The following is a 16,424-nucleotide window of genomic DNA, read 5'->3' as shown; positions in this document are numbered from 1 at the left end:
AAAACCTTTTTGTAATAATATTAAGAAAAAGGGTTGTTTTTGAAAAGTTAAAATTGGTTGGAATTTTTCGGTCATTACATTGTCAAATGACAAACATCGGAGGGGTGATAGTAAGAACGATGTTGTACCAAGAGCTTGTTATTCAAACGGTAAGATGGTGTCTCAACATATTGTGAAAAGACTAGTAGTTGACATATGTGGGTTGGACCAGTTAGGTTTTAGATTATGTGCCACATGTATGTTAGGTGTCGAGTTGTCCATAAATAGTATGGACAGGGATTAGTTTGCTCAACCATGAGAGAACCTTATAGGGAAATGGTCAAGGTTTGGATTATCATGATAGACCCTTCGGGTGGAAATGATCAACCCTCAAAATGCTGGTGTAGATTTGATATGCTTAAGGAATGTATTGTGTTGGTGGATAATAACAACCTGGAAGTTATGATAGTACGTCAAAAGTATCCAATTGAGTTCGGCTATCAATAATGGAATACTAGTTCTAGAAATTTCAAGCCATAAGTCTCACAATATTATATGTTCATGATCTATTGGTAAAGATGTACACCTAATCCAAATTAATATTTTAGATATGGTAGGAGGTTATGTTTTGCTTATTTTTATACTTTTAGGACCAGTGACATAATGATGAGTTGTTAGGATCGAGTGTGCATTAGAAGCCCTTTCAAGGCATGGTGTGATGGGCTGATATCCCATGATCGTGTTGACCAAGAAGACAAAGACCATGCCACTGATATTGCTTTCCATTGGGTTTAAAAGGGGGCATCCTAGCCCAAGAGATGTTGTTATGCTATTCGTTTTTGTCTGTTCGAGCTACTGAAGTGCGTGACAATGAAGGGGGACGTAGTGTTCTACAGATACAACTGGTCGAGGGCTAGTGTCGCTTTGCTAATGAGCCCATGGTAGGGCGAAACCAGTTGGTGTGTGTAACATGGGAGGGCTGGTATCAGGGTTTTATGGGGGACCTCGGTACGTTGCACGGGCAAGGAGTAATGTCGAACTTGTGTCCGTGACAAGTGGTATCAGAGCCAAACAATGAAGAGACATGCCAGTATGATCGTGCATATTCATGGGGTCTGTAGAAGTATGGACTTCCTACTAGGTTGCTGTGAAGTCAAGAGCAATACACCGATGCGTGCTCTACCTCCTTAAAGGAAGTAGTGGGGGTGGCCACATGTCGAGGATTCCGACTTCGAAGTATAATGGTTGGGATCCAGTGTAGCGGTATAGGATCATACTTGGCATCAAGAAAGGCCATTTCGAAAGGACAAAAGTTCCTCTTCCATTGCACGAGCACGTGCGATAATTTTTGTAGTGGGAGAGTGTCACGAGCTGATATCCCATGACCGTGTTGACCAATAAGACAAAGACCATGCCACTAGAAATGCTTTCCATTGGGTTCAAAAGGGGGCGTCCTAGCCCAAGGGACGTTGTTATACTAGTCATTGTTGTATGGCCGAGTCGCTGAAGTGTGTGACAATGAAGAGGGTCGTAGCGTTCTAGAGATACAACTGGTCGGGGGATAGTGTCGCTTCCCTAATGACCCCATGGCAGGGCGAAACCAGTTGGTGTGTGTAACATGGGAGGGCTGGTATCGGGTTTTATGGGGGACCTCGGTACTCCGTACGGTCAAGGAGTAATGTCAAACTTGCGTCCGTGACAATGGTCTCCAAATTTGGAAATTTGTTGTATTGCCTAGTCAAAATGTGTTCGAATACTTTGTTTCACTGTAAGTTAGGTTATATTATTAGACAGGGAGTGCATGTAGTTATGAGTCATGGAGCTATTCAGTTAATCAATAATTCAATTTAGAGGACAAAATTCTTATAAGTGGGGAAGAATGGTAACACCGTGTTTTTCATATTATTACTCTTAAACGAATTTAACAAATAAAGACGGTGTGCATTAGTTAAATAGATAGGTGATGTTAATAATCAATTAAGAGAGTGAATAAATGTTAAATATATTAGTTTATATAAATTAAGAATTCATAAGGGATAAAATAAAATGGTAAATGATATAAAGAAGGAAATAAATCCATTTTGATATTTTTAATAATAATCAAAATAATAAAAATATAGGTATATTGGTGATTTAATTAAAATAAAGTAATTTATGTTGAATATATATATATATATATATATATATATATATATATATATATGTGTGTGTGTGTGTGTGTGTTTGTGTGTCTATGGGGTTGAATGCAATTTCCATAAAGCTTTTTAATTAGATAATCGATTTAGGGGTAGAACTCACTTATAAGTAAAAACCCAAGGGGCTAAATATGTCAAAATTACGACGATTGGGTTTGATCACATCACAAGAGCAACAACACAACTGCAAGTCGACATCTTCTTGCCCGAATTAAACCTAGAAACACTCGAATCTTTGAAATCCAATTTGAACCTTACCTTAAGTAGCATTCCCAAGGACCACTTGAACCGATCCATCTTGTGTTTGTAGTTGTAAATCTTGAGAGTTTGTAGGTTTTGGTAGGGGCTGCCATTGTTATGGTTTTAGGGAAGAACCTAAAGTAGAGCTCAATACAAGCCACCCCACAGGTATATTTCTTCCTCATTCCATCCTTAGTACCCCTCTTAGACCTTTTCCGATAATGTGGTGGCTGGAACAACCTCCGATGGCCCTTAACAACCGAGAAATCACCTTATTTTGGGATTTTCTGTTTTGAAGGCATTGGTGTCGGGTTGGTGAAGTTCTAATTCATTTCTCTCGCTTCTTAAAATGTATTTCATTTCCCTTAAGACTTTATATCAAGTGTATGCAGATCGAAACGAGAAAAACACCACTAAACACTTTGAAACTCTCATGTGTTCTGATATTTCAATGTTTTACTTCAAAATATTTTCTAAGGATTTTAATGAGTTCTAGACAACTTTGAGGTCAGTCCTAGGTCCCTTTGATGTCTAGGATCAATTCTGAAAAAAAAAATTATAGCCTCGGATTGCTTCGAGATCTTGTTGTTAACTCGTGTTTCAGGATTTTCTTATCATGTGGGTTCGGTTCTTTCTTTTGAGTTACAAATTTGTTTTGCGCCTTATTTAAGGTTGTTAGGAATAACTCTTAACATCCTTAATTCATTGGATCTTATGTTGGTGTCTAGAACCAAGAAATGACAACCTTTTTCTCGAGTCTTGTTGCGAAATTCACAAACCGAAGAGGTATACTTTTGAACCCTTTTAATCCTTGAAATCTAAGTTTTAGCAAAAGTTTTTCTGTGAAAAATATAAGTCATATCATGTGTTTCAAGTTGGATGAATGTGAGTGTTTAAAGCGAAAAGTAAGCCCCTATGCATATGTTTGGGATCATTCATCCCCTAAGATTGAATAAAAGATGAGAAAAAAAACAAGTATGGGTACCCAACATGATAGTTCAAAGAAGTCTTGAGAAGTAAAAGTAAAAAAAAAAAAGTAGAGTTATGTAGTATGGGTTGTAGGGGTGTAGAAAAGGAGAAGTTTATCTAGCTCACGATAGTAGCATTGTTAGGATTCTGCTTCCTAGAATTAGGTGAGTCTTCTCACTATGTTGTATAGGATGCTAGATTATCTTTTTGACTTTTGCATGAAAGACCATGGGAGGACTATGGTATTTGTATGAAAGACCATGGGAGGACTATGATATTTGTATAAAATACAATGGGAGGACAATAATATTTGTATGAAAGACCATGGGAGGACCATGACGGATGAATGAAAGACCATGGGAGGACCATGGCAGAAAGACCATGGGAGGACCATGGACACTATACAGAAGACTATGGGAGGCCCATAGCAGATAAGATTGTAAGAGAACTGCAGCAATGAAAGTGATTGTAAGACTGTGGGAGGACCATAATATTCACATGTTTTATATGGGTGTGTATGATATGTGGTATTTCAAGGAACTCAGTATGATTTGTGCTTACGAGTTCATGTTGCAAATGTTTTAGATACTTTTTGTTCCAAAGGGAAGGGCCTAGCTTGATCTCACTACATCCCCTGGAGTTTTATTCCAACTATCTTTTTATGATTTACTCTAATGTTTGAAAACATATTATGCTTTGATTATCTTTGAACAATGAATGAATGTTTAGGGTTGTTATTAAAATGAAATTTTTACCTACTATTTTGGGATGTTACAATAAGGTTTTGGAGTAAAATCTTTAGCCAGTGTGCGGTAAGTTGTTGACCGCGATGTGGAAATGCTGCTTAAATGATCGAAAGTTAGGTGTTGACCACGATGCGGTCAGGTATCCACCATGACACAGTGGTGGCAGAGTTCTAAACCCTAGATCTCGGGGTGTAGGCCTATTTAAGCAATATGTTGATTAGGGTTTCATCTCATTTTCAGCCTCCCTCTCTCTAGAAACAAGTCATGTCCCTTGTTGTGTTCTTGAATAGAGTTTTGGTGTATTTTGGTGGAGAGATCAAGGTGGTGGGGTGTAAGCAAGCAAGATGCATAGATTATACAACATTTTCTTCAGTTGTGGACCTTTGTGAGTATCAAAGATCTTTGCTTTCTTGAATTCCATGCATAGATCTAAGTGTTATTGCTTATTGATGATATTTTACTCCTATATCTCATGATTAATTGGAGTTTGGAGTAGGGATATTTATTATTTGGAAAAAATGAATTGTCCAATTGGATAATTTGGATTAGACTATTTGGTTTGGATATTCAGATTTTTGGATTGATTTTCAACAAAATCGAATTATTATTTTTGATTCAGATTAGTTTTGGTTTATAAAATAAGAACCAAGTAGTCAAAAAACCGAACAACTATTTATTATTTATTTATTTTTAATATATATCTATCATTACTTATTAATTTTAGTAATTCATTTTTTCAAATAGATTTAAAAAGTTCAACCTGATAAAAAAAACTTTAAGATGTGTTTTCTCTCAAAAGTTTCTTATCTTTAATATATGAAACTATAATATATTTTTTAATAGTTGTTTATAAAATTTAAACCACAAAAAAAATAATTTTTTTTATTTTTTTATGAAGTTGGCTAACCTTGTAATTATATGTGATTTTAAAATGTTATAGTTTTTGAAAACCGGATTATCAAAACCAATCCAACCGAATTGTAATTTGGATGGATTGGATCAGATTTAAATTTAATTTGGATTATTTGGATCCATATTTTGAAAACCAAAATGAAATTGGATTCACTTGATTTGATCAGATCGAAGCGATCCATCCAAATGAACATCCCTAGTTTGTAGAACACCAGTGGATATTATTGTCTTGGTTTTAGTTCTTGAGTATTTTCATGTTATAAAGTTAGGTTCTTGAACCCTTTCCAAGCCATTCTTGTCTTGATGGTCATTTTGAGTACATTTGAGAGCTAGGGTTTGAGTATTGGACTTGGCTTAATGGTGTAATGGGTAAAGTCAGGAACTTTATCCATTAAGTCCCTTAGAAGCTTCATATGTAAGCTTTTGATCTTTGGACATTAAGGGTCAAGTGCTTAATGGAATAAGTTGTTAGGAGTGTTAACTACGGCGCAATGAATAGCTAACCGTGGTGTGGCTTCGCATTTCACGCTCGTCTGCTTTGTCACTTAGTGACCGCAACGTAGTCAGGAGGTTTGGCCACAACACTGTGGTAATGGAAATGAGTATTTGGCTAAGGAATGGTCTCGAGTTGGTATTAGGTAGCTTGTCTTAGCTGTTATGTTGCTGAGGTTGTTGTCGAGCTTCTATTGTTTAGCTTAGGTGAGTTTTCTCTCTATATTTTGTACTATAATATGGATCCTTTCTATGTTAGGATATTGTTATGTCGTAGTGATCTGTTAGACAGATAAATTTGTTAATAATTGCATGTAACTGGTTATTTGGTTATTGTCTAGTATTGTATATGTTAACATATTGTGGGTAGGTTGAGGGCGGTCCAGTTGTATGCTAAAAGTCAAGATACTTGGGTTGTCCACTTTATATTATAGGCCCAAAGAGAGCATCCAACTTAATGTTGTAGGGTTAGGAGACCGCCCAACACTATGTTGAATACCATGGTGTGCATGTATTGTATATGTATTGTTGTGTGAGGTATCTTAGAGAACTCAATAAGCTTTGGCTTATATTTTTGCATTAACGGTTTTTCAAATACTTTATCAGTTTGTGGGAAGACTAATGCATGTCTATACACACTCATCAACAATTTGATGATTTGAGATTCCATGATCTTTTTATTTATAACTATAATTTTGAACTAAATTTACAAACAAAGGGTTTTTCCTTAAATATATTTTTATGAAAATGTGTGTTTATTCTAGTTTAAGAAAATTATTATGAAAATTAGGACGTTACAGATAATTTGTTACAATCACATAGATTAATCTTTCAAGCTCCTCAAAAACAATTACACTCTCCCTAAGTTTTAACTATCAACTTCTACGCTCTAAAAGAAAGATGAAAAAAAGTAACAAAAAAAGAACCAAATACTTAAGTGTATTTTGATAGGATGCCAAAGCTTTAGATTCATTTTATAAGTTTGGAGTCCATTCATAATTTCATCCTAATAACAATGTGGATGGCTAGCCTTTTTTCATATAGCAAAAAACTAACTTTTTCGTTTTACAAAGGAGTAATAAAATTCAGCTTAATTGGGTTGGTTTAATTCAAAATCCAAAGATTGTTGTAAACTCTTTGTAATTCTTTACTCAGTTTCCTGCTATTAGTTGTTAATTGCATGGTACCATTCCAAACAAAAAATAGACTCATCATAATAACTTAGTATTAGACTACATTTATTTGTATGTCTCTTTGTATTCTTTGTGTAGGTTATATGTAATTATTGTATGTCTCTTTGTATTCTTTGTGGGGGTTATATGTAATTATCTCCAGTATATAATTAGCATAACCCCATGTCTTTTGATATGGAGATTTATTTACACATGGTATCAGAGCCAACCCCTCCCTTCCTCTCCCTCATTAAACTTTTGATTCCTCCTCTCCTCTTCTCTTCTTTTCGGTTTTCTTATTCTCCTCTCATTGGAATTCCATCACCACCATCGCCTCATCATGTCAACATCCAACCCTAATGATACCACCCTTCCCATGAACACCTGCCTTCACCTCATCACAATCCGTGTCTCCTCCACTAATTACCTTCTATGGGTGAATCAAATGACCCCACTCCTCTCCTATCAACAACTTCTTGGCCATGTTGACGGCTCTTCTAATGCCCCACCATCATCTATTACGGTTGATAAGAAGACCACCATGAACCCGGAGTTTGCGGAGTGGCAAGCTACGAACCAATGCTCCCTCATTTTGCTTCAAGCATCTCTCACCGAACAGGCATTTTCTGAGGTGGTGGGTCTATCCACTGCCCGTGCAGTTTGGACAACTCTCGAGTCCGCCTACGAAAACTCTTCTATGGAGCGTGTTCAGAATCTTCCTGATCGACTCCGTCTCCTTTCTAAAGGTACCGCTTCTGTTTCGGATTATGGTCGTCGTTTTAAGGCTATTTTTGATCGACTAGCGGCCATTGGTCACGTGGTTGATGAATCAGACAAGTGCCATTGATTTTTATGTGGTGTTGGTGGCTCTTTTTAATCCTTTTATGTGTCAATTTGTGCGTCCCGTCATGCTCACCTTTTCCGTGATTTGCTTACCCAATCCGAGGGGCATGAAATGTTTCTTACCTCGCTTCATGGTTCCTCATCGCCTCTCGTTGATTTCACTGTCGAGACTCCTCTTGGGCGTACCTCATCGGCTGTTGGGCGAGATTGTGGGGCACCTCGTGGTAGCGGCGCTCGCGGTGGTCGTGGCCGTGGGCGTCGTTCCCCTCATTGCCAACTATTTCGTACCAATGTCCATTATGCAAATCAGTGCCCGCAATTGTCCTCATTTGCCTCTTCGTCCCCCGTGAATGACACCGACTTGGTGAAAGCCTTTCTAGCGAAATGTAATGTTAATAATACTCCCAACCCAGATTGGTATGTTGATTCTGGTGCCTCAGATCATATGGTGTCTTCCTCGGGATCAGTTTCTCAACCCGCACCGTTCAATGCTGATAGCTTAGTTCAATTGGGTAATGGTAATACTCTTCCTATTTTATCTATTGGACATTCTTCTTTTACTAATGGACTTCGGTTACGGGATGTGTTAGTGATTCCCTGTCTCTCAAAAAAATTACTCTCCATTAGCCAGTTAACTTTTGATAATGACGTGGATATTCTTTTCTCCAAATATTATTGTGAAATTCAGGACCGGGAAACGAAGCAGGCTTTAGCTCGCGAATGATGTGATCATGGGCTCTACATTCTTCCTAATAAATTGGAGGCGTTTTCTTTGCTCGGAATGGATCGAAGGCCTCTTTTGAGTTATGGCATTCCTGTTTGGGATATGTGTCATTTGACACAATTTCTTTGTTAAATAAACTTGCACTTGTTTTGGTGTCTTTTATTTTACCTAAACCGGTTGTATGTTTGCCATGCCAACTAGCGAAATCACATCGCTTACCCTTTTATAATAATGATAAACATGTCGCTTGTGTTTTAGATTTGTTGCATTGTGACCTTTAGGGCCCATCTCCGGTTACTTCGGTTGATTCTTATCGCTATTACGTGACGTTTGTTGATGATTTTTCCCGGTTCACATGGCTTCATCCACTTAAGTCCAAAACGGACTTTTATATGGTGTTTGAGATGTTTATTACATTTGTTGAAACGTATTTTTCCACTAAAAGTAAAACCTTTCACAGTGATCGGGTACCAATTTTTTTAACAAAAATGTTAAAATTCTTTTTAAAAAACATGGGATTTTTTACAAAATATCATGCACATATACCCCACAACAAAATGGGCGGGTTGAACGGAAACATCGTCATATTGAGGAGACCGGGCTCGCTATGATGTTTCACGGTCACATTTCTACCTCTTATTGGGTGCATGCTTTTAGCTCTGCCGTGTTTATTATTAATCGGTTACCCACCATGGTTCTTGACATGAAGTCGCCATTTGAGGTGTTGTTTCATCGGGTGCCCTAATATGACACTTTACATCCTTTTGGATCTCGTGTGAATCCTTATTTGTGTGATTATGCAACTCATAAACTCTCTCCTCGGAGTATACCATGCACCTTCATTGGTTATCATCCGCAATATAAAGGCTATCAATGTCTTGAACCGGTTTCCTCACGCATCTTTATTACTCCCACGGCCTCTTTGCCTTTACATGAGTTTTTTTGGAGATATTTCAAGTATCCCGATGCCCTCCTCCTCGCCTATGGCTCCTCCAAGGCTGGTTGCCCTATCTCCGCCTACCGCTTCATGTGCAGTTTGCCCGAAGCCCATTTCTATCGCACCTGAGATCACCGAGCCTCCCTCAGCAGCCATCGATCCCGCCCTTGATCTCGATGCCGAAACGGCCCTCACCGGAATTGAGAATCATATGTTATATTTGTTATAAAAAATTATCACTGCTTACCGAGCAACCCAGCACGATATACACAAACTCAAATCGATCTTCAACGTCTGTTCTTATCTAAGTAACAGTTCGTGGATTATGCTTGAACAAGTTGTGCAGATACGCTGGTAGTTTGGTGAATGATTCCTATTTGGTACCTCTTAACATCAACAACGCATATTGTTTCGCCCGCCATGCCTGTTGGTATAAGATATTGATTGGAAATTTCGAATTGATGTCCCTTACAATTTCATTACCCCGATAAACTCTATTATAATCTCCGTCCAAAACTTCAGTGATAAAGTGGCCGAGTACCTTTTTCTTTGATTGTCGATGATTAGACTCCAAGTTTGTTGCACAACATCTGTGTTGGTCAACAATTTTTGTGACTTGGAAAGCAGCGCTCTTCTTCATCCGACATATCTTTTGGTCCTGAATCGGACACCGATCCCACTAACGAGTCTGCTTCAGCCCCTCCTGAGCCCGAAGTGCCCCTGCCGACCCCCTGTCATCACATCCCATGACCACTCGTGCTAAGGAGGGGATTTTTAAGCCACATTATCGGGTTGATCTTGCGTACCTTCGGTCCTTTGGTCTGTTATCAGTTGTGCTCTCTTCTCCGGATCCGGTTTCTCATGTCACTGCCTTGCGTGAACCTAAATGGTGTAATGCTATGTGCTCTGAAATACATGCGTTGCACCACAATAATACTTGGACGTTGGTTCCTCACCCGTGTAACGCCCTGATTCTCAGGTATAGATTTAAATAGAAGGTTCTTTGGTTTTAAGTCCTACTCGACGAGTTGGTTGCCCTACTCGTCGATTAGCAGCGGGGTGGGATCGCGTGTTTAGTGACCTACTCGCCGAGTCTAGGGAGGGACTCGACAAGTAGGAGCTGGCAGAGGAAACCCTAAATCTCGGGGTTTTACACCCTATTTAAGGAGGCCTAAGCCCCTTTGGACTCTTTACAGTCTTTGAGAGCTCAATGAAACCCTAATTCGTGTGGTACTCTTTTTGGTGTGTTTTAAGCCTTGGAAAGAAGGTTGGCTAGGAGGGAAAAGCTTGAAGAACAAAGGAGTTGAAGCAAGGAAGGTGTGGGAAACATAACTTACCTCAGCTAGCATCTTTTGGAGGTAGCAAGTTGCAATCTTTACTCCCCTTTTTCTTCTAGATCTCTTTGTTGTTGAGATTTAGGGTTTTATGGATTTTGGGAGTCAATTTGGTGAGCTATGGGCTAGATCTGAAGTTGTAACTTCATATCTGGGCCCTTCTCAAGTTCTAGAATCATAAAGTTTCTGTTTTGGTCGTGGATGAGTCCCTCCTTGTGCATAAAACCCCATTAAGAGCTTAGATTTGGCATTAAGAGCCTTTTTAGTCATGCATGCACGTAAAGTCTGCAACTTTACGTGAAAAGCATGCCCTAGAAGCTTGGATCTGTAATTTGGAGCCATTGCATGGCTTAAATGAGTCTGTTTGGCTTAAGGACTGAAGGAACTTGGCGAGTCATATGAAGATGGCCATGAACTCGACGAGTTGGATGAACAACTCGGCGAGTCCGATGAAGATTGTCATAGACTCGACGAGTTATATGAACAACTAGGCGAGTCGGATGAGTTTTCCCCAAGTTATGAATGTGTGTGTATCTATCGTGTTGCAAGACGGAAACTCGACGGGTGGCCTTATGGTTTCAATCGAAAATCGTAGGAACTCGACGAGTCACCCCGGTGACTCGCCAAGTGGGAAAGAACTTCAAGGAACTCGGCGAGTAGCCGAGGGTACTCGGCGAGTTAAGGTCAACATGGACTGTTGACCTTGACTGAGGACTTTGACTTGGCCAGGGATTGACTAGTTGGTTTATGGAGTACCTGGTGAGGTTGAGGACTTATGAGTTTATTCGTACTATGGTAATAGGTGGTGGAGTCTTTGGCAAGTGATCCGAGAGTTGGGATTTATCTACCGTGTCGACATCTGCAAGGTGAGTTGACCTCACTATATCAAAAAGGTCTAAGGCGGCAAGGTCAGCCCTTTAGTTGTTATCGTTATGTTATATATGGTTATGATCTGATAGATCGGAATCAGGATAGATAGTATGTTATGATTCTATGATCCTTAGGGATCGGTACATTAGTGGCCTGCTAGGTCGATGCTTTAGCTATGAGAGATTGCTATGATTTATGATCATGAAATTGGTATGTTTGATGCTTATGTATGCCAGTATATGTTAGTTGTGCGCACATGATTAGTTGCTCATTGATTGGATTGAGGCGGTCCTGCTTTGTGCTGAAGGCCAACATACCCTATGAGCGGTCCGGGGAGACTGGAGGCCCATGTGGCGGTCCCTTCATGCCGAAGGCTCGTTATGGATTCAGTTAGACTGTAGGCTCTGTAGGGCGGTCCAATCAGGTCGATGGCCCAGTATGCATGTTGTTGATTGATTGTTACCGATTTGGTATTTCAGTGTGGTATTGGTATTTTGGGGGTAGCTCACTAAGCCCTTGGGCTTATAGTTTTTAGTTTTTGTTTCAGGTACTTCAGGAGATCGTGGCAAGGCGAAGGCGTGACCGTACCGCTCCTTATTCTTATGATCTGTTTTTGGAACACTCTGATGAATAATGATTTGAAAAACAATTTGTAAACAAACACTATTTGGGTTTTATTTTTGATTGGGAAAGTTTAAATTTGGTGTAAAATTTATGGATGTTACAGCCCGCCTCACTCTAATATTGTTGGTTGTAGGTGGTTTTTCATACTAAGTACCGGGCGGGTGGTTCTATTGAGTTGCACAAGGCTCGTCTTGTTGCCCAAGGTTTTAGTCAGGTGTCGGGTCTTGATTTTTCGCATACATTCAGTCTTGTTGTCAAAGGTGCCACGATCCCTGTTGTTCTTTCTCTCGCCATTGTTAATGGGTGGCAACTGCGTCTACTTGATGTTAATAATGCCTTTTTACATGGCAAGTTGGTTGATACAGTATATATGCAGCAACCCCTAGGGTTCGTTGATACTCAATTTCCTAATCATGTTTGCAAGCTCAACAAAGCTATCTATGGGTTAAAGCAAGCCTCGCGTGCGTGGTTTCATCGATTGAGCTCTTTTCTAGTTATAATGGATTCTCTTGTAGTCGGGCTGACCCATCTTATTTGTTTTTCGCCAGGATCGCTGCATTCTTTACTTGTTGGTGTATGCGGATGACCTTATCCTCACTGGATCCGACACCTCCATTATGTCAACCTTTATTCCCAAGCTTCATGCTGAGTTCCGTATTAAAGATCTTGGGCGCTTGAGCTATTTCCTTGGCCTTGAGGCGACATCGCTTCCACACGGTCTCTTTCCTAGCCAGGCCAAATATGCTCATGACATTGTTTCTCGTGCCGGTCTACTTGACGCTAAGCCCATGACGACTCCCCTTGCCACCAATGCCTCTCTTGTTAGTGATGGTCCCCTTTATGAGGACCCCATGCGCTATCGCTTGTTGGTCGGAGCACTTCAGTATCTGACGATTACTCGACCGAACATTGCCTATATTGTGAATCAGGTCAGTCAATATCTTGTTGCTACGATTGTTGCTCACTTTCAAGCTGTGAAGCGTGTTATTCGTTATGTGAAGGGAACACTCACTTTTGGTATCACTTTTTCTTGGCCCAAGTCCACCTCTATTGTGGGCTACTCTGATGCAAATTGGGCTTGTTGTCTTGATACCCGGCGTTCCACTTATGGCGACTCAATATTCCTTGGGGGGGGGGGTGTAATCTTGTATCTTGGAGTGCTAAGAAACCGCCGACCGTTTCTCGCTCCAGCTGTAAATCTGAATATGGGGCCATGGCAAACACTGCTGCTGAGATTATTTGACTTACTCATCTTCTGCGTGAGCTTCATGCTTTGACTTCCGATCGACCAACCCTCATTTGTGATAATCAGAGTGCGCTCTTCCTCACCCAGAATCCTGTTGCTCACAAACGTGCCAAACACATTGACCTTGATTATCATTTTGTTCGTGAACTCGTTGCATCTAGCAAACTTATTACTATGTTCGTTCCAACCAAGCTTCAGGTTGCGGATATCTTCACCAAAAGCCTGCATCGTCAGCAGTTTAAGTAGTTTCGTCGAATGTTGCGCCTTGGTCACTTGAGGGGGGATATTAGACTACATTTATTTGTATGTCTCTTTGTATTTTTGTGTACATTATATGTAATTATTGTATGTCTCTTTGTATTCTTTGTAGGGGTTATATGTAATTATCTCCATTATATAATGAGCAGAACCTCATGTGTTTTGATATGAAGATTCATTTACACACTTAGTTTGCAAGTAAGAGAGTTTCGAAACAATTTTGCAATAGTTTGCAATAATTCGCAACTGTCGGTGAAAGAAGGTTTTGAAAAAGTTAACTTTTGTCATAAAAAGCAATTTCAAAACTCATAATGTGTCTCATATTTGGCAAAAGTTTCGATATTAACGATTATGTTATGCAAGCGAACCTAAAACAAAAGAAAAGACGACAAACGAATTAATGTGGTTTGATCGATGTGACCTAGGTGATTATATTCAAATCTCTAGATACAATTTTTTTAATCAACACGCTAACAACTATTTGGCTGAATTAATATACACAAAAAGCCAAAATAACAAATAGTTATCATTCGAAATCATCAATCGGGTTTATTCACTTCCTTGTGGATTAGGTTACTCATTCGATCACCAAATTTCAAGTAGCATCTTAAGAGATTATTTGTACTATTTTTAAAAAAGATTGTCAAAATATTGAATACAATTTAGAGAAAGTGTTATGTTTTTTAATGTTCCTTCTTTATATTATTTTACAAAAATTGTTAGTGGCGTGGATACTTAAATTCCCATAATTATATAAATCATATGAATTTATGTCCAGTACCATCCATATCAACCTATTACTATAAAGATAATAAATTCAATTTACGATTAATAAATGGAAGGAATGTCGACAGAAGAATGTAGGCTATTAGATATTTCATATATTAATTGGATGAAGGCAATGTAAAGGTCGAGGTTCCAAAAAATACAAGTATTTTATTTTGGAAAAAACTTAATCACTTGCAACATGTTCAACCTTACATGGATCTGTATTACTTTCCCGGGTGAAAAAATCAAAATACGCAAAATTTACAATTTAAATATCAAAAAGCAAAAAAAAAAAAGAAAGAAAGAAAAAACTGCACACGGCTAATTACGCGGTAGTGGAGGAAAAAGTAAGATTTATCTGGTCAACGTTAACCAATAATTGTTTTCTCCATATGGCAATAATCCGAAATATCGACTCGTTTTTAACTCAGTTGACTCGCTAGCATACTCGATCATTTTCCGACTCACTGATTTCATTTCTGCATACTTCTTCAACCTCATGAGTTCTGAAATTACCTCGCTTACCAATTCCCAAAACGATTCATTCCGTTTCCGGTTCATGAACAACTCGGTCAATCTCCCTTTACAACCCTCTAATCTTTCCAAACACCGAGTCAACCCGGTCAACTCGTTGGTCCTAAGATTATGAAGTCTCTCACTCAACTCGGTGAGTCGGATCATCATATGATATTGAATCATACGATAATCTTCTCCTACCAGTCTCATTACCTCATAAACTATGTCATTAGTTTGACAATTCAATGAATTTGGTGCTTTACAAATCTCTTCGATTATCAAAACCAATGCTTCAATTTCTTTGAATAAATCCATGTACAAAGAGAATTTTAGTTTTTCTTTCTTTTTCTCGATTTCCATCTTCGATGATGAAAGAAAACAACCTAGGATAGTGGATGTAGACAGATTGTTTTCTAAAAAACTGGCGTACCATTGAGCCCACACTGCAAACTCTCGCGATTGCATGTCAGTATTATCCATAAATCTTGAGAGGTTAAGGGATTCAAAGCCCGTGTTGGACATAGGTTGTAACAATGGTTGTTCCTTGATAGAAAATGAACCTCGGGTAATCATGTAGTGTAGGATCAACAGAGCCTTGAGTGTTACATACACGTTTGGTTGATGGTGGTGGTGGAGGCGGTGTAGGATGGCAGATATACATGCAGAAGCAGAGTGGCGTGTGGTGTTGCCGAGGGAGAGGAGGGTGGAGACATGGTGGTCGTGCGGTGGCGATTGGGCTGAGCGAGTGGTGGCACGGAGGACGGCAATTTGGATGGAGGAGGTCGTACGATTGGTGATTGAGAACGTTGCTTTGATGATTTTTGCTTTGTCTTTGAAAATTGATTGGAGATTTTTGAGTTTCTTCGATTGTCCCATTTGGGTACAAATTTGCAATTATTTTGTGGGTGTTTAAATTTCTAGTTAAATAGTCGCGTGGCTCGGAGAAGTATCATTCAGTTATTCAAATAATAAAATATATGGAATAATAGGATATTAAATAATAAAAATGTGTGAGTGTGGAGAATTGTTCAAACCTCAAACGCTATTAAGCAAAGACATGATACCGAAATTACACGGAGAAAAAAAACAGAAAAAGACAAATCAAACAAAGACTTTAGTGTATTACAAAATTGGTATTTAAATTATTAGTTAATGGAGTCACCTAGTCTTTCGATTTTTAATATTACATAGTATAATTTAATCCAATGAATCCAACTGAAGTTGTAATGTTATGTTTATGTTTGTCACACAAATTATTTTCCGAGTTTCGAGGTTTTTTTTAAGTTGTAATATTTGAAAAATCAAAAAGTAGTTTATAATATGTGTTTTTAAGAAGTTATCAACGAATTTATAAAGGATTTTTAAATAAGTATTTCAAATATCACACTCAATACCTTTTAAAATAAACCTAATTATTCGTCATTATCACAACACCTTTTCAATATTCAACTATCTTTTCCTGTTCCTTGTAATAATGTTGTTAAGAAAAATGATAACAATTTAAATGTAGGTTTCAAAAATAAAAAGGTTTATTTAATCAACTATCAGTGCTAATGTTATACAAATGGATATATTTTAAATCAACATTAAAAATGTATA

General features: G+C 38.5%; 1 protein-coding gene across 1 annotated transcript; it reads right to left on the bottom strand.

Annotated features, from left to right (window-relative positions):
• Positions 1-14,509: 14,509 nt before the first annotated feature.
• LOC111908926 (putative clathrin assembly protein At4g40080) lies at positions 14,510-15,777 on the bottom strand. Its single transcript, XM_023904714.3, has one exon. The coding sequence runs from the start codon at positions 15,699-15,701 to the stop codon at positions 14,664-14,666; it is 1,038 nt and encodes a 345-aa protein (XP_023760482.2). The 5' UTR covers positions 15,702-15,777; the 3' UTR covers positions 14,510-14,663.
• Positions 15,778-16,424: the final 647 nt, after the last annotated feature.

Source organism: Lactuca sativa, chromosome 6 (genome assembly GCF_002870075.4).
Source record: "Lactuca sativa cultivar Salinas chromosome 6, Lsat_Salinas_v11, whole genome shotgun sequence".
NCBI classification, from domain to species: domain Eukaryota; kingdom Viridiplantae; phylum Streptophyta; class Magnoliopsida; order Asterales; family Asteraceae; genus Lactuca; species Lactuca sativa.
This window is presented reverse-complemented; position numbering and strand designations above follow the sequence as displayed.